General features: G+C 48.4%; 1 protein-coding gene and 1 long non-coding RNA gene across 18 annotated transcripts in view; one reads left to right on the forward strand and one right to left on the reverse strand.

Annotated features, from left to right (window-relative positions):
* The window catches only part of sema6cb (semaphorin 6Cb), a 306,316-nt gene that overhangs the window by 283,819 nt on the left and 4,199 nt on the right, over positions 1-18,298 (forward strand). For 9 of the 11 annotated variants that reach the window (XM_069184905.1, XM_069184909.1, XM_069184904.1 and 6 more), the window contains 4 exons: positions 2,125-2,202; positions 4,292-4,350; positions 4,506-4,556; positions 8,027-8,167. In XM_069184905.1, coding sequence (XP_069041006.1) covers positions 2,125-2,202; positions 4,292-4,350; positions 4,506-4,556; positions 8,027-8,167 — 329 coding nt within the window. The remainder of the gene's footprint in view (positions 1-2,124; positions 2,203-4,291; positions 4,351-4,505; positions 4,557-8,026; positions 8,168-18,298) is intronic. The other 2 variants (XM_069184913.1, XM_069184914.1) reach the window with 1 other exon arrangement.
* The window catches only part of LOC138225270 (uncharacterized), a 53,312-nt gene that overhangs the window by 9,806 nt on the left and 25,208 nt on the right, over positions 1-18,298 (reverse strand). For 4 of the 7 annotated variants that reach the window (XR_011183809.1, XR_011183808.1, XR_011183810.1 and 1 more), the window contains 2 exons: positions 7,623-7,737; positions 5,956-6,668 (listed from right to left, as the gene is read on the reverse strand). The exons of 1 other annotated variant lie outside the window; for it this stretch is intronic. This is a non-coding gene — a long non-coding RNA (uncharacterized lncRNA). Of the gene's footprint in view, positions 1-5,955; positions 6,669-7,622; positions 7,738-17,991; positions 18,180-18,298 lie in introns of those variants that run through there. 2 more of the 7 variants (XR_011183813.1, XR_011183811.1) reach the window with 2 other exon arrangements.

Raw genomic sequence — 18,298 nt, forward strand, 5'->3', positions numbered from 1 at the left:
TTGCGCTTCTAAAGATCAAGAAACTCTGTATCGATTAAGTAAGTGATTGGTTTAAGGTCTGATTCTTGTGGGATGAAGTGGATTCGGGTTTCTGAAGCAATTTATGTGAAGCAGTCGCATGCATAGTTTCTCATAGTTGTTGCCTGTCATTCAAGATCGATGATTTAATAGCGTCCTGTAAAACCGGCTAGATTGGGGATCTCCAAGACAAGATACAGACCCCCCACCAATATAAACTCTGTATCAAGGGTCACTCACTCCTGCAGTCTACGTTGTTACAGAATTTTGTGACCAATGAAAATGAATTACCTTATCGATGATGGGATTATACAATCAAGAAAACTGGGGGGTTGGTTGTATGTGTCCAGTGCAGTGGAGTACTAAGGCCTCAAATTGAGTACGTCTGCCTCCTCGTCAAATTCTCAAGACCCCCAAAGAGGGAGAGTGACCCGTTCAAGAAAGCTGGAATGTAAACTATGTCACACCCTTAAGGAATCTGGCAGTGGCTAGTGGCTGCACACTGTTCTCCTCAAGTCTTCTTGCAGAGTCCGAGGCGATGCGATTCTCCTTCAGCTGCGTGATTAAAGACACCCCATGCAGTCTGGTCGCGTTCCCAGGTCATCTGCAATGCTGCAGTGTCCCTGTTCACATCACCCCCCCCCCCCACCACCACCACCACCACTCCCCCCAGGATATCCCCGAGAGAGGGGATGTAGGGGTTTTGATTGACAGGGCTGAAGACAAGATGGTGACCCCTGCCCTGTGGTGGGACTGCACACTGACAGGACCGTCCCTAGTCGCCTCATCCAAGCTCAGTCAAACTGCCAGGCTGACAGAGCAGTTGTGGCGACTCCAGCAAACCTCTCCATGTCCCTCCTGGTGTCTGTCAAAAAAAAAAAGCCTACTGCTTGTGATTCAACATGAGACGCTAGTCGTTTTTTTAATTGGAGCCACAGTGTGCAGTCAGAGGCTTTTTGAACTGTCACATTCAAGCAGAAGCAGCCGTGGCAGAGGTAGTGTGCCTGTAGCACACAACACCAAGCACAGGACAGAGGAGGCACAAACACAACAGGATCCAGTGGCTCTGCCTCATCTCACTTGCAGGATGTGACGCACTGGGTGGAAGAGAGTTTCCCTTTTTTTTGGTTTAGCTCAATTTGATCATGAAAAGGCTACGTATAGGGTTCGCTGAGAGGCTGTGAAAATAACAGATCCTGGTGCTCCAATTTAATTTTTTCCCCTCATCCTCTTCTTGAGCATCTCTTTGCAGTATCTATGACAGGAATGTCACAGCTGCTTAGCAAGACCACGCAGGGGCCACTGCGTGCATGAGTTAAGTTACATGGTGGAGTGCACTGCCTATAATTATAGATTGCATTCCTGCACCCTTCTAAGCAGTAAAGTGTTAACAGGGTCAGACAGCAAAACCATATGTTTGTTTTACAGTAGCTCTGGGGTGATCCAGCCCAGGCACATTTAAAAAAATGCTTAGACCGTAAACTGGAAAGTGCCAGATTCATGGATTTTTAAACTTGCCTGCATCTTTTTTTTCCCCCTCATTTCCGATCATTTTGTTTCTCGCAAACAATCAGAAGATTTCTCAGTCAGGAAATGGAACAGGTCGATGCCCCCGTCCCCCGTCGCGCGGCGTGTGGTCAGTCCCTCATTGATCTCCTCCTTCACCGTGTCAGGCGGCGTGTGGGATTAGCCTGATCGCTCCCCCGACGACCCCCGAAACATCAATAGCAATACCCGGCTGTAATTCAATCCCCGCTGTGGCGAGTGGGCCTTTTCACTCATGCCTCTTTCTAACTAACGGAGAGGACTCTGTGCTGTGGTAAAGCACAGCAAAACCACTGGGAAACACAGGAAGGCAATGAGGTTAAAGCATGTGCAAAACCGGGGGGAGACCTCTAGGCAGGTTTAACACTTGGCGTCCGTGTGGTGACAGCTTGCAGGTTTGCCCCGGTAATTCTACGGCATTACTGTGTTTGGGAGTTTCATCCGTTCCCGGCTGATCCCAAGACCAGAACGCAAAAGGCAGGAACAGGGATGAGCGGGGTCTGTCCCCGTCCTTCCGGGATTTTTTTTTTAACTTGTGTCTGTCTGCGTGTCCCCTTCCAGGAGCTGCCTGTCCTCGCGAGATCCCTACTGCATCTGGGTGAAGACCGGGACCTGCACCACAGCGGCGCCTGGATTCAAGTAAGAGACGCCTCGAACCCCGGTGCAGGACGAGCGACTGTGTGGCGTGGCCGTCCTGCGTGCCCGGTTTTCAGTCCAGGCAACATGCTGATTGTTATTCTCAAAGGGCTGTGCACGGCGAGGACGGATGATAGCGCGCTCAGGCCGCAGACGGAATAGATGTTAATGGACAAATAAAATGGCACAGACATTAATAACCGCGCTCTCGTTCGCTCGCACCGAGCCGGGCTGAAAAATCACACCAGTTGCCAAGGCGAACAGGTGATCGGTTGGCTTTATTATTGCAAGAGAAAAAAATCAATTTGCGGTCGGGCAGGGGAGGGGGAGGGTGTTATTAGTTTACTGGTTTTATTTGTATTGTGTCAGCACTCACAGTACTAGAGAGAGAAATATTCACCCCCCGTCCCTTGGCAGTAGTACCTCAGTTGAAGATTTTAACCAGTTCTGGATCAGATTTATTCATCTTATGAAATAGTTTCAGCATATTATTTTATTGACCAGAGTTGCTGGAAAGAAACCATTGTTACCAAGGAATACTAATTTGAAAAGTGTCTAAAAATCAAAGGCGCTGCTATTGCTAAAGGTGTGTTTTCCTTCTGCCCTGGAGTCGGAGATTAAAAGTCGCAGTCACCCATTCAGGGTTTGTTTTTCCCCAGTAGGGGCCTTATTTTCTCTGGCTTACTGCCTGAGCCTGGCTCTGTTCACCAATGTGTTAATTGAGCCTGGCCACTGATTGATGCATATGAAGGGCTTCTGGTTTGTGTTTTTAGTTTGACAATTCCTTTTAAACTGCGTCACTGGCCAACCAAGAGTTCGGCCACAGGGATTCATGACCCTTCTCTTGGAAAAGCAAGGGCTTCAGGTTCGTTGGCCCGACAGACAGGACATCACAGTGCGCCAGGGATAAGGAATTCTTGGAAAGAGAAACAGCTCTTTCATTATCCTTCCATTCCCCTTTGCACGGTAACTGTGTCTGCCTGGATCCCAAACTGCATTGCAGTGCAACGTAAATTATAAACATCAGCCAGAAAAGGGCTGTTGCAGATTTAGGACTGAACATTTGCTTACAGTCCAAGCACAGTCACATACCTCCCACCCTCCTTCTTTGCAGAAATACACAGACGAAAGCCTGCTGTCAGTCTGTGGCGCGCAGGTGGAAAAAGTATAATCGTTTAATTTAGGCTTCTTAAATTTCGCTTTTTGTATTGTACGTTGTTCTGTTCTTCTGTCCCCATATCTGTGACCTGTTCCTACCTTTCAGTTTGGACCATTTGTGTTGCGATCAGTGAAGTAGGCTGTTTTTCTGTAATATATTTAAGTTCTTTTTAACAACAAAGCTGTGCCCTCTGCACAGCATTGTTCAGGAGAGGCTGTGTAGTGGGATGATGAATAAATCGCAATCTGTTTTATGGGCTTTCTACTGGCTCAAGAGCTAGCAGGCGAATATAGAAAAACAGCCGAAGGAAGAAAGATGTACAAATGCCTTGACCGACAAAAATCAAGATGGAGGTTGTGCCAAATCTTTAAAAGTGTTTCAGGGACTTCCAATTAAGGGCACTAATTCAGAGGGAGTTCTGGGGCCAAATGTCCAGAGATCACTGGTCCAGACTGGACTAGATCAGCTAGAAGGGAGAACAGGGTCACTGAGGTTAGGAGAAACCAAAACTAATATCACGGCAAAAAAAATAATACATTACTGAGAGATGGTGTAGTATTTTTAAATGACAAAGAATTCCCAGTTTGCACCAGTGAACCTTCCCCTCACACAACTGAAAGGCGCACATGGACAGGGACACCCATGGAGATGGAATGGGGGATACTCCTTGTATCCACCCGAGGTATTGTGGGATAGTGGTGTTGCCTGGTATTGTTGTGGACTATTGGTGTTACCTGATGCTAAGGGAGTTTGTTCCTTTGACTTGGGGAGGTGGGGCAACAATTATGACCAATGCAGATGTTTTTGGCAATGCAATGCAGGGGCACCCCATCCTGTTCCAGGTGCCCCATGTTTCCCAGCACTTCCTTAACAAGACCTGAAGGACAGCTCCAATGACCTGACCTGCTGTCTTCCTCTCTCTCTCTAAATCAGGGCCGGCTTCGAGCAGGACATCGAGAACGGCTACACCCAGCACCCGGACAGCTGTCACGGTGAGCAGGCCCTCCTGAGCTGTGCGTCTGACATGCTACCCCTGAGGAGTCCTCTCCTCCTCTTGGACATCTTCTTACACCCCTAAAAATGAATTTGATTATTCGCTGGTTTGTCTCTTCTGTAATTCTTCTTGGTTGCCTTTCTATGTTTGTAGATGTCCTGGCTACCACTCGGAATCAAATTCCTGCGGTTGACTCAGCCTACGGTGAGTTCCTGTCTGACGGGCTGTCATTTTGACTGTTTTTGCCTTTGCTTTCCGTTGTGCCTCGTCCATTTGTAAAGGATAAGGAAGCAGATGAGTACCAGATTATTGCCAGTCACTGATGTTCATGCTCCAGACCCGTTCTCAAGGTTCTGACCCAGGAGATCCTGGGCATGCATGGTCCCAGAGTAAATACAGACCATTGAATGTTTAAATCCCAGGGTGGTGTGACCTTTCAACCTTGCATTAGGTGGGGGGGCTTGTGGTGCCATAAACACAAAAGCATGCATGTGAAATGGCCAGCAGGCTCCACAGAGCAACTTGGAGCCCAGTAATGCAGCGAGGAGTTGCTCTCTGATTTCGTATGGCGCTGTGAAACACTTGGCTGTGAAACGGGTACTTATTTTATGACAGCTCTTACTGTAGTGTTTATTATTTACTTAGCAATTAGTTGTGTTTTAATTTATATTTATGCAATTCAATATTTATGGAGCGCAATGATATGAAAAAAAGCTTTTAAGGTGAAAATTATACAGACATCATTGCTCTAAGCACCCTCAAAACACACACAAGTGTGCATACTGGTCCATTTCCTCTTGGGGTTGTGGGGATCCTTCACTATAATTATAAATCAGTCATCTCAAACACTAAAATTTGTGTGTTTGTGGGGGGGGGGGGTGTTCGAGTCTTACAATTTCTGCTTGCATTTTGAATTCCCACTGCCCCCGATCCCCAAATTGAAAACGGGGCAGCCACAGCAAAGTGGATGTCGCCGAGGTTGAAAGATCACTCCGGTGAGGTGGGCGCTCCAGGGCGCTGGGGACACGCGCCGTTCCGTTCCGCGGAAAACCACGAAAAAACGAGCAGGCGGGAGACTTCCGCGTTGCAGCTCAGCGCCTTTTCCATCTTCCTCTGCCATTCGCCTCCCGTAGTGCGGATCCGGAGCGCTGGTCGCTCTGCGCATTCCTTCCGCAAGCCGTGGTGGTCTGCCGGTGACACGCACGCTGACAGCTATGTCCGGCATGTGGCCACAGGGCTCCACAACAGAATAACAGCCCTGCAATTAGACCCCCGGGGCTCTTTAGAAGGAGCGAGCCGGCGTGCACAAGCTCCAGAGCGCCGGGCTGTTTCCATGAAGCCTGCGTGCGAGGCGTCTACAGTTCGTACTGTGCGTTTGGCTCCTGTCGGACAGATCGGAGCAGATCGGAAATCAAGGAATGGGAAGCAGGCGCTCCAGAGCAGGATCTGTGATGGGAGCGCGTCCGCTCGGCTCGGGGTGGGGGGGGGCTCTGCCTGCAGAATATCGGAGGACCTGTAGCTGGAACTGGAGTCAGATTTTCAGATGGAACCAAATGGAATCGCCAAGGTGTCAAAGAAGAAAGGAAATAAATCAGTCCCCAAGTTTCATGAAAAGATTAATTAATATTTAATAGATAGGAAAGCAATGGTAGTAAAAGGAAGTTGGACAGACTTTGCACAGAAGGTTTTATCTGTAGCTCCAAACACATTTCCACAAGTTAGAAATTCTAATTCCAGCTCTACTATTTACACCACAGGGCTGTATTATAGTCTTGGTGTTAAAGCCATCTGGATATCCCTCCCACTGGACCAATTCCTGTAGGGATTAAGGTTTGCCAGGTGTAAAAATCTTAGTCGGGCAGTAAGATTAGCTGACATTCATTTGCCTTTGGTCTCCCGCGCTCGAATGTGGGCTTGTCAAGGCGTAGACTGAATTACCGGGGCTGAAAAAAACGCGAGGACTTGGAGAGAGCGAGGGAAGAGTAAACCTACATTACCGTTCACACGATCCACACAGCATATAAGAGGCTTAACTAGAAATAACTGAAAATATCTGCCAGCAACGATGGTGGAGATGATAGTCGGCCGCACAGGCTCTCTTCTTCCTCCGCGGGGGAAACAGGAGAATCTTATAGTTCAGAAAGGCCCAGTGAACTTTTTTTTGTTGAAGTCACCTTGGCACAGGAGGAAGGGTTGTGTGGTGTTCAGATGGAGCACAGAGGGCGCCCCCCTGCAGGTCGCCCTCTGCATTGTCTCCCGGTTCTCGGCAAGCATCACAGCGAGGATTCAGGCGCTCATCTCCCTTCTTGTGGGGTTCTGTCCAGGGTATATAAAAAAATGAAACCAGTAGCAGAAACAACAACAGCTGTCCTCCGTCAAGCAGGAGCCCAGATGCCCTGCAGTGGGGGTGTTGGTGAATTGGTTGGCACAGTGGGTAGTCTGCCGGGGTGCCCATTTCTGAGCCGAACCTGGCAGCTGGAAATCAGGGTCTCTCTTGCACTCTAAATCAATCCAGGACAGACAGACATGACAGGCAGGGACCAAGGACCAACACAGCCTAGATCAGAGGACTTGAACATGCTTCTGTTGGTCTGAAATCAAAGCTTTTTGTTTTGTTTGTTTTTTATTAAACTTTGGAGTCAAAGACCTCGGAGGGTGGGGAAATAAGAAGCCGAGCGCGGTGTCTGAGAAGAATTGAAGGCCTTATTGAATTTGGTGTGCTTTAAATTGCAACTGAAACGTTCATTTGAGACCCGTGCGCTCTCTGCCTTTTATATTGGGGGTAAAGTGCAGTCTGAAATACACGTACAGGCTTGTTTTAATGTCTTCCTGCTATCAGAGACGGGCTCTGTAAACAGCGACGAGAACGTGACTGTGATCTGAATGAGTCAAGCCTGTCGGCACGCCGCTTTCTACATAAAAGCGAAAGGCACAGTGCGGCAGAATGTGTTTCCACCGTGTCAGGGTTGTAAGAACAGAGCTGATGCACCAGACTGCTGGATTGGCGAGAGGGGCTGTGAATGTCTAGATGCTAGAAGAACCCAGACTTGGCAACTTCCAGAGGCCCCAGTAAGAATTTGCCTACCTGTTCAATTAGCATAGATAATGAGTTAATATCACCCCTTTTATAGGATATTAGGACCTTGTTTATGTCCTGTTTACTGCAACACCAAGTCTTCTCTCTATATTTATTATTGTTATTAGACCATCTTACGGCCCATCTTAGTAGATAGCCAATCAGTCCAGTGGCTGGGACGCAGGATTGGTCACCTGGATCTGTTCCCATTCCAAATCCTCTAGCTCTGCTCCCTCTTTCCTCATTTGTCCTCTTGGCACTGCCTCTGCTCCTCCTGTCTGAGTTTGCTGAACCCCCTGGTGCTCTGTCCTGCAGAGGAGACATCAGACTCTGTTTTTGTTCGTTCAGTGACCATTCGTTACAAACCCACAGAGGGATATGAAGGTTTGAGGTTCTCCTTTTATCAATGCATTTGCAGCCCAGTGTATACAAGCCAACTGCGACATTCAGGTTTGACGGCATGTGACACCAGCAGTCCAAGACATGGCACTAAAGTTTAAGCCAAATTCAATGTGTTCCATTTTTTGCTTTATTATGTTGTGTGAGAAAGATTGTCTGACTCCAAACTTGTCCCCCAATTCCACCCCGTTAACCACAGGAAAGACCACACCCACAAGCTTGAGCGCCACCAATCGGGGAGCGGATTTCCCAAAGGTCAAAGGTACCGGTCCGGATGGCCACTCTCCCATTGGTGGGGAGGGGTCACCTGACTCCGAGGAGATCAGTGTGGAGACGGAGGGTAAGGGCGGGGCTGTTCCTGTCTATCTAACTGGTGTGAGGTGTAACAACTGCACTGTGATGCACTGTGGGGCTAAAAGCTTAACTGTAGAGGACTTGAGGCTGGCACTAATGCTCTCCTGCGCCAAGAGCCATTAACATAGACATACTGCTTAACCCTCTTTCCAAAAGAGACACACCCAGTCATACAGCGTGTAAAACACCAAAGCAAATTCACTGCCCTTTAGCAGTCTTCTGGCAAAAATAAAACTTAAGAGCACAATTGCAATGTGCAAATAAGATGAAAGGGGTGTGTTGACCAAGCTTTCATGGCCTCATCGATTCGCATCTCATCCTGACTTTTCTTGAAGGATCTTGGGGACTTCAACTAACATTGAGCTTCTCACCATCAACTCTGACCATTTATTTCTGGAAACTCCTTCACTCCTCAGATCTCCCCTCCCAAACATGAAACATGAAAACACGTGCAAAACCACCTTCAAGAGGAAATGGCTTGGGCGATAAGCGGTTGTGTTCAGTATGCAAACACAAGCAGTTCGCAAACAAAGCACACTGTAAATTTTCAATGGGGTCGGGAGTGCTCGTACACAGACCTGTGCCAGATCAGGCACTCTTGAAGTGCCCTGGTCCCGGCCCGCTCCCACAAGGCCAGACCACTCCACAGTGGAGCGGATCGGTGCCGCCCCCTGCTCTCCATCTGCTTTTCCCGTGCTGCTGTTTTACCCCGGTGCAAGCGCGGCCAAAAAGAAAAAATCGGCTGCCGCTGCTGGTCACTCCAACCCAACTCAGATCCGTCAGAGAAGTACAGCGGTGAGGGCTGTTTAGTTTAGTTTGTTTTTGTCGTTGTCTTTACTTATGGAGAGACGGTAATTTCTTCACTTCTCGAGCGGAAGCAAAGCTGTGAACTCTGCAGTCGCTGCTACTGTAAAATTGCACTCAGGGGGTTCTGCATTAAAAGCCAGAACCCACGCATCCGACACGCTAAGAGGATTCCAGGGCTTTGCTTTACATGTGTTGTTGTGATTTTTTTTTTTGGTATTTCCAGAGCCTTGGTTTCTGTATCTGAGGCTTGAGTGTTGTTTTTTTCTTGCTCTCCCTCTTAAATTCCGCTGTCTGCCCGCTGGTCGTGGGCGTATTCGAATGCGTACAGAGAGTGAACCCGAAACAACCCCCCCCCCCAGCCCCTCGGAGCAGCGTACCGCAGCTCGCGGCTAATTTGGCCGAAGAGCGAGGCTGTCAGCAAGATAATGGAGCATGTGAGGGCCCCGCGATTCATTAAAACGACAACCAAGCAAACAAACCAGAAATCAGAGCGGGGCTTGCGCTCTTCACGGGCCTGGCTGCCCTGCTGGATCTCCGAGGGGGCTCGCGATCGAGGCCCAGGAGCTGTGTGAGGGGAGGTTAATTTGCAAGGCCACATTTAGTGCGTCCAGCACGGGGTGGGTTAACCCTTTACGACAGGATGGCTTCTCTCCAGTCCTCATGGACTGCCATCCCAATAGGGCTATAATTCCCATTCCCCACTCAGTCCTTGTACTGGGGGTTGTGTTGGTGTCGACAGACAGCTGCCCTCGGGATTTCCCCAGCAGGTGGGGCGGGAGCTAGCCCTGGGGTCCTCCTCTGGCTGTCGGGCACAGGAATGACTCTCTGGGTGCTGGGGCTTGTTTCCTCAGTCCAGTCAGTGCCAACTCCTTGGAGGAGCATGGCAAGTGCGAGCAGCGCATCTGTATGCCGCGTCCCCTTCCGATGGTTTGGCCAAGAAAACGGCTGATTCAGTGGTCAGTGAACAGGAAGAGCCAGGACTTGGCTATCGCTGTACTAAGGTCTGATATTCCCCGTGAGAGGTACAGGAGTTGGAGCATATGTGTACAACCAAATTGGGCGGGTACAGAAATCGAAGTAGAAGAGATGGCCTTCAGAGCTGTAGAGGAGGTCTTCATTGGGCCAAATGAAGCTCGACAAAGCTGTTTCAGCCTGTCTCCTTGGGTCAGGAACCGCAGAACATCAGGGGATCCTGCAGGACTTCTCAGTGAACTGTTTGTGCTGGAATTGGCAGAAATCTTATAATGAAAGGCAGAAAAAAGAAAAGCAGCAGCAGCTGCTGCTTTAAGGCTCAAGATGGAGAGATGACTGGCATTAGCCAGTGCACGTGTTTGCAAAAGTGGATCATCGCCTTATCGTTTCTGCTGCACATGTTCGAGTCAGAAAGGCTACGTGTGACACCACTACTCGTTCCATACTCAGACATGAGCTCCATGGGTACGATTCCTGACTTGGTGATGAGAAGCTCTAATACACAGCTGGATTTTGCCGCCTACCCATTCAGAAGAATCAGAAGAGATTCTAATTCGGTGCAGTCCTAGCTGCGACAGTCGCAGCCGGCACAGGTACACACAGCTTAGACTTAACTCATCTGGGCCTGGTCACCAGCAGCAAAAGATTGGCCCCAAACTGAGGTAAAGTAGAGGGTGTGTCTCCAGCCATAACAGGGGTCGCTCACTGCTCTGTGAAGCTGTGAAGCACACTGACAAATAGAGGAGGGACACCTCATTGAAACCGACTGCCCCAGGTCATTGTGGGAGTATTGATAAAGCACACCCTTATGATGTCCTTTTGGACATGGATGTTACTCCCCTCCTAGTCTAAAAACAAGGGTCAGGCTGTAATACAGGCCTCCTAACTCCAGATGTTTCTCCCTTCCTTTTGTAAAATATTTTAATATTGGCCACCTGTACCTCTTGCATCATGAACCAGCTTCACAGATGAGTGTCATGGTGTGAGGCAGCGTCAGGCCTCTTTTTCTTTAAGGGAACTGGGGGCACACAGGAACCACTTCCTGCCCACCGCCTCGGCAGTGATTGGCTCATCCCAGATTCACCCAAGCAGTGATTGGCTGAACCTGACCCCTTAGCGTGATTAGTGTTTCCGGAGGAAGGTTCAGGTGCAGAAATGCCTGCCTCCCATTGTCGTTACTGCGGACTTGTGGCGTGCTAACCACAGGAGCACTGGGGGAAAGAAGCAAAGTGGTCTTGCAGCTTTTTTGCCCCTTGGGGGAAGGTCTTTCACCCTTTGAAGAATCTGGGTAAAAGGATAATTTTCATCTCCCAGGTGGTTTTCAGGAACTATGGGAGGGTTGGGGCAAAAAGGACTGGGATTGGACTCCTCTGTCCTAGAGGGTTCCTGGGGTCTGTCAGTGCTGACGCCTGGAGCCTCCTGCATCAGTGTTAGCCCCTGAAGTGCAGGGAAAGCCAAGCCTTTTGCTGTTTTGTGTCCAGACCCTCCTTCTGTAACACTGATCCCCTTGTGGGTGTGGCTTTTTCCTCGTTAGGGATCTGCTCCTGATTAACCTGCAGTGTTCCAAGTTGTACTAATATGTCACCCCCCTCCATCTGTACCAAAAATCCCTCTCTTCCCCAAACCCCATGTCCCTTTCCCAGCTCTGACCTGACTTTACCGACTCGGCATTTTGCGGAGAACCCCACTCCCCACCCCTGCACTGCGACGCCCCCCCAGGCAAAACCCATTCATCGCTCAGCCAGCTGGGCTTGGCAGGTGCCTGCTATTAAGAGTAAATCACAGAAATCACAGGGAAAGCATGCTCTGGTTCCAGTGTTCATTTTCTGAATTGCTCAGGTGCACTCCTCGATTCTGAAAAACATTTTTTTCCATTTCTCCTGTCATTTCTGACCTTTATGTAGACGGCAGCGCAACCATCAGAGACAAATCTCATTCCCATCCTTTGGGAATAAAGGGAAAGGGGAAAAAAAAACGAACACCGCAAATATCAATAGAGAGCCTGAGAAGAGGCGAGACTGAGTCAAGGACTAGCGTACACATTGCAGCCTTAGATTTGCATGAAAGTAATAGAAATAAAAGATAAAAGGAAAGACATCCTTTTTTTTGCAAAGTATGGCCAACTAGTCCTCAAGTTGTTTTCTCACTCCAGGATCCAGTTCATTTTAATGAATTCTTTTTGTCTTCTGGGACTGTTAGAGGGGGCCCATTGCTTGGCTTGTTCTGCAGCAGATTTTCTCTTTTTTTTCCTTCCTGGCATCTTCATGTTTTTTTCACACATTCAACAAGGATGATAGATTTAAGCCGGGGGGGGGGGGATACATTTGCAGGCAGCTTTCAAGGGGAGACACATGAAAGCTTTTGAACCCCAAAGGTTTCCTTCAGTCCTCCTGAGTGGCAGGGACAATGAGAGAGAGGAGTACAGACTGGTGTGAGCTGGCTCTGCTCTGCTCTCCAGTCAAAAATGCAGAGCATCAGTGCAAGTACTTGTCCACTCCGCAGGCCTCAGCTTTCAGAAACGCCACGTTCCAAAGTGCTCTTTTCATGCTGACCGGTCACAGTAGCGCTACCTCACCCTGCCATGGAGTCACCCAGCTATTTTCCGTTTTACAATCTGTGAATGACGCAGCACCTGTTCCCAATCAGCCCAACTGAGAAGATGATCTGTTCCCCTCTCCCTTCCCATTAGCTGGCACACACAGGCCACCTGCGTCCGTTTGGCACTGCAGGCGTCCTCTGCTCTGCTGTTGGTCCAGTACTTGAGGGTGGCGCAGTGGTTCGTGCTGCGGTCTCGGAGCTCCTTGAGCTCTGGGTTCCAGCCCAGCGCGGGGTGTTGTCCTGTGTGTGCCGTTTGACCCCACAGGCACCCCATCCTTGTGCGTTTGGGCTCCCCTGGTTTTCTGAACAGCAGGGCTCACGTGTGCGCAGGCGTGCGAGTTCGCAACGCGCCCCTTCTCTTTAGCGTGGTTTCCCGGTTTGTCAGCGCCAGGATAACAAGGCGCTCTTTTGCAGCGAGGGGCAGCAGTCGCTTTAGTTACGCAACGCGGCGGCTTGTTATTTATAACGTGCCTGTTAGCAGCCTGTCACAGCACCAGGCTGTTTTTTCTTTGTACGTTGCTTTTACCAGCAAGAACTGTCAGAGGGCCCAGAATAGCTTCCTATGTGTCCCACAAGCCGTCTGTTTCACGGGGGAATGAGTTTAAAAATACTGATCTGCCCATCTGCCCGTCTGTCGCTCCTGTCCAACAATCTGTCTCCGTCTTCCGTGCATCTGTCTGCCCGGTCCCTGTGTTTACCAACGCAGGCAGTGGGCTCACCAGTGGGCCTCGTCTTACTGAGCCCTGTCACAGTGATGTGCCGAAACAGGCCCTGCAAAGATTTCTTTTTGCAATGCGTGTCTGAAGCTTCCAGTTTTTCCAAATGGTGTTTGCTGGAGAAACGATGCAGTTTCTCGCCCGGATACAGAAGAGGGAACCAGCATTATTTTGGGTGACGCACCCCGTTCTCCCGTTACAAGCTGGGGGGGGGGTCACATACTCTTAGTCCACTGGATGAGTTCCTGGCCTCATGATCATATAGGCTCAAGTGAGGATTTTCATCCAAATCTGTGGAATTCTTGGTCACTGAAGATTGAGGGATCTGCGATTACAGAGTGAAACATTGTAACTGTTCCCAATTCAGCGTGTGCCATTTATTTGAGAAATATAGTTTTGCCAGTTAGCATTGTTTTTCAGGTACCTGCCTCTTTTCTTTGGGGTCTCAGATAACAGGGGTGACCCCTGTACTAATGTGGGGGGAACAAGGTGGTGCAGGGGGGGGCTCCACTCACTCTCCCACCAAGAGATGCCTTTCGGCATCTGTGCACTGCAGGGGGCTCTCGGGGCTCAGCCTCACCACCGCGCAGTGTGTTCACTGATTCACCAGAAGCCGATAGAAAGCCCTGCTTGTGCAGTCTGAGCACTGCCCGTGGAGCTGAGCCCCACCTAAAGAACCCCAGTCACAGTCGGCTAGTGACATGACCCTGATCCCTGCGGACAGGCCCGCTGCCCAGCTTTGCAAGCTCAGTCCAGTTTATAGACTGTAGCATCTGTGTCATTCAGTAGATTGTGGATCCGGCAGGGCCTGAGAGTCTCAGTTAAAAAAAGTTACTTGTGTCATTGCAGAAGCGCTGTAGAAAAATTCCATTTTGTTGTGTGTGTGTGCAGTGTATTTTTGTAAAGGTTAACAGAGAGAAAGAGAAACCCAACAGGGGCAGAGTATGTGTTCATACAGCAGGTGAATGTGTCAGATTTAAAGCCAATCTTAAAGTTTTCAAGTTGTGTTAAAAAGAAAATTTAGTGAAACTCCTGTTGATTCCTCGTGGCTGGATGACAAACTTTGCGTTTGACTTAGGCGTGTGAATCCAAGAGGCTCCTTCAGTAAGTCATGAGTTTCTTGCTGTGGTAATGGGGCCCGGAGGAGACTCTTCATTGTGACACCATGAGCCCCCTCGAGGTGGCAGGGACTGTCAGTATCAGTCACAGCTCCCCTGCTGGGGGAAGGTGTGTTCATTATTCATCCAAGCGACGCGCTGTCAAGCTACAGCTTCCCCAGCTCACTTCCGAATAGGGAGGATGCTGGCTGAGAACCGGTACTCTGAAGGATTAGCGCATCGCTGCAGGTCAGATCTCACTGGGCCGCTAAGTATTTACAGTCAGAGCTGGGTTTCCATTCCAGCTGTGCTCTGCATTGAGAACGCAGTATGTGTTCATACTGTTCCTCCCCAAACCGACCCACCTTCCCCTGCTTCTCCACATCAGGCACAGATAGAGCTATGCCTCCGCCTTCTTAGGCAGGTGGGTAAGGGACCTCCTAGAGAATATAATTATTTCTTTCCTCCTTGCCTTCCCCACCCACTCACGATGTGGACTGTTTCCCCCTAATGTGCAGTATATTGCATTGTGCTTCTGCTTGAAGTAGTTCCCACATAGAAAGCTTTGTACACTTACAGTGCAATTACAAGTGACGAGTTCAGCTCTCCCTGCCCCTGCCTGGATTCGATCCCAGTCCAAACACGCACAGAGCCAGGCCTTAAACAGAGCACAACTCTCCCCTGCCAAAAGATTTGGGTTCTCTGACCCCAGCAGAGCTTTACGGTGTCTAGTTTTCAGAGGGGCTCTGTTGCATGTCCTTAGGCATATACACACGCCATGCCACCTGTCTTTATCAATCAATAACTGAGCTACATTAAGAAATTCTGACAGCTTTTAATAGTTGTAAAAATGTTTCTAATATGCGCATTGTACTGCCAGAGTTTGGGAACCGTCCAGAGGATACAGGCCAGTCCTCAGTCCTAAAAACACCTATTTTAGATAGGCATACATTGTACATTCTAGCTGTGTTCCAATAGACATGCCCATCTTAATGTAAATTTCAGTACTGCAAAACAGTAGAGTGTATAAGGTAATTTCACAGCTGTTCTCCCAATCACTGACATACGTTTGCCCTGCTGGCAATCTGAAACGGTATCTCCAGAGCCTGTATGTACATTAAAGGACCGAGAAAGCCCTGAACTCCTACCTCAGACTTACACAGAACTGTGGGTCCTGGTTCCGCAGTAGGCGAGGAAACATGGGGTGCCTTGCTTTCTAGGAACTAGGTGGTCTGTCTGAAGCCCTGTATTAAAATCACGTGGGTGGGGTGAGCTGAAGAAGGTCTTTTTTTCTCAGACCCTGTGTGCTGTCAGTTAGCAATCCTAAAGAGCTAGCTCTTGGCTTTTTTTTTATTTAGGCACCAAACAAAAAAGATCTGCACGCAGAGAAGCTAGATGGGCAAAGAGCGCCCTCACCCCTGATGCTATCGAGCGGGGGCTGTGCAGGCACATTTACGGCGCAGTTGGGAGAGAGAGATTCTTGGCATTAGCAGGGAGATTAGTTTGTATTTATAGCCCACGTCCAACCCCAGCTCGCAGCGGTATGGGTCTGTGCTCTGTCTTTTCTAGGAAAGTGGACGCAGCTTGCAGACTACTCAGCCTGGCAGACGCGCTCGTCCAAAAGGCCCAAAAATACGTTGGCAATGGTCTGGGGTATTCAGTGCCCCCCTTGGGGACCTTGACCAAAATGTCAGTGATGTCAGCTCATGGGCATGAGCCCAGTCAAGACTGAAGACTGAACTCCTTCAACTCTCAAGGGGTTGTCTGTAGGACAGAAGAAGAGTATAAGCAAGAGGAGGCTGTTTGGCCTTCCTTGATTAGGTTGCTAGCGCTGCATCTGAATTCTCCGAATACTGTCCCGTCCCGTCCCGTCCCCCAGGTGTAAAAAAAATCCTCTCTTAGTTTTCTCTGTTTTCTTTCAGGATTTTGAAAACCTGAATGAAAGTCCAAAAGTCCACTTCCAAGATGAAAAAGTTAAATTCCCTGAATCGAAGTGTGACTTTGCCTTCAGACCTTCTGAACAAGGATCTGTTGGGTTTTTTTTCCCCAAATCATTCAAATTTCAAATTTCACACAGATCCCTTAGGAATCTGCAGTACTTTGCTCTTTCTCCCTCACTCTATAGCGAGACAGATGTGTGCATTTATATAATTCCCAAAACCCTAGCATGTTTCTTTTCAGAAATTAGTTTGGTAATCTCGTCAAAATGGCTATTATTCTTTAAAAGTCTTTGATTTACTGCATCCGGTTTGCAAATACCCTTTATCACTCGCTCTGTAATTGTCTCAGATATTGAAACAAACTTCTGTATTTGCTTTGCATCTGCTGTGCAGGATGTTCCATCTTTTCATGGCTCTGCTGCAGTTTTGAAAGGATATTTAGTATCTCTTGAAGGTCTGTGGATGTGCTGTCTTTTTTTCAATGCTAAGCATGTTGCTGTAAATAACTTGAAAAGCTGCCTGCAGAATTTCCTTTCCTTGTTTTTCCTCAATGCCGCTGTGGATGTACCAGCTGTAGCATCTTGGTAGGAAGCTAAGAAAATTATCCAAACTGCAGCACCTGCAGTCTGTTCCCTTGTGGCTGAGATCATTTCAGCCACTAATTTGCTATATGGAGTTTTGTCACCGATTGTACAGTGCCCAGTCTAACAGATGCTAGATCTTTTGCAGATGAGCCTAATCTGTGGTAGGTGATGGCTGAAATTGTGCTCTGTTTTAGTATTCCATGGCCAAAGGCATCCACAGAAACTGCTTTAGTTTCACTGCATTTTAAATTGTGCTTTTCTTCTTGAAAGATTGTCAAGTTCTTTGCCTTGAGGACTAACTTCACCCTTCTCTGGTGAAGTGCAACAGGGCCAAGTGGTGTATGCTCTGCACATATAGCTCAAATCTGCATCTCAGAAGTGTAAAGCGGGTGAGAAAGCGAACTCACGGAGGCTAGGCTGATCAGACCTGTCCTGGAGATTAGCCAAGGTTAGCATCCCAGCTTTAAAGAATAACGCTACCTGGGTGGTGTGAACACCGCACTGTTTTTCTGTAGGATTAAGATCTTGGAGGGCATGGTTGTGACCGAGGTAGGTGATGGATAATGTGTAATAGACAAGAGGTACTTGCACTGGTGTTGGTGTTTTGGCTCAAATTCCAAAACCAATACAGTTTTTGAGAGGTCCCAGCCGACTTGGTTGTGCTGAGATGCAACACACACTTGTGCAGGGATGTCGTTGCAGCTGAACAGTAGACTTGATCTCAGTTTAAGTGACCATCTGGCTTTGCCAAGGACATTTTAAGATGCAACAGGATTTCTGCATTGAACTTAAGTTTAAAGAAACTGATGTATGAATTATGCATGATAGATTTGCTGAGATATAGATCATGGTCAGTCTAATGACTGCGCACAGTAAAACTGCAACACTATTCATCAGCTGCAGGCTGGTCCTGCCATCAGTTAGACCAAGTGAACAGCTGGCCATCGTTATAAGTGTCTTCTGGGAGTCTTCATTGTGATTTAGATGTGATACAACATTAATAGAAGCTAAAGATTTACTCAGTTACATAAGTGAATGCAAAATTAGCATGCAAAAATAAAAACTTCAGTATTTTTTGTTAGTTGTTTCTCTTCAGGACAGTTAGACAATCGTATTCAGTTTAATGAAGGTGAAGTGTAACTTCATTAAAGGATGAAGACAAAACTTCATCTCTGTCTCCGAGTGTCCAGATGAACACGGAGGCATATGGTCACCCCGATCTCAGGGCACTCACTCCCCTTCAGTCTCCTTGAACAACAGGTGCTACAGGGATGAAACTTCAATCTGATATGGGGAACAAAATGGGCAGAAAGACAAACATTCATGTTAAGAGTTTTGTTTTGAGTGTGAAAAGCAAGCGGCCCTGCCAAGCATTTCAAACAAAGCCTTTTAAAACAATTCCC

Source organism: Lepisosteus oculatus, chromosome 27, assembly GCF_040954835.1.
Source record: "Lepisosteus oculatus isolate fLepOcu1 chromosome 27, fLepOcu1.hap2, whole genome shotgun sequence".
Lineage (NCBI taxonomy): Eukaryota > Metazoa > Chordata > Actinopteri > Semionotiformes > Lepisosteidae > Lepisosteus > Lepisosteus oculatus.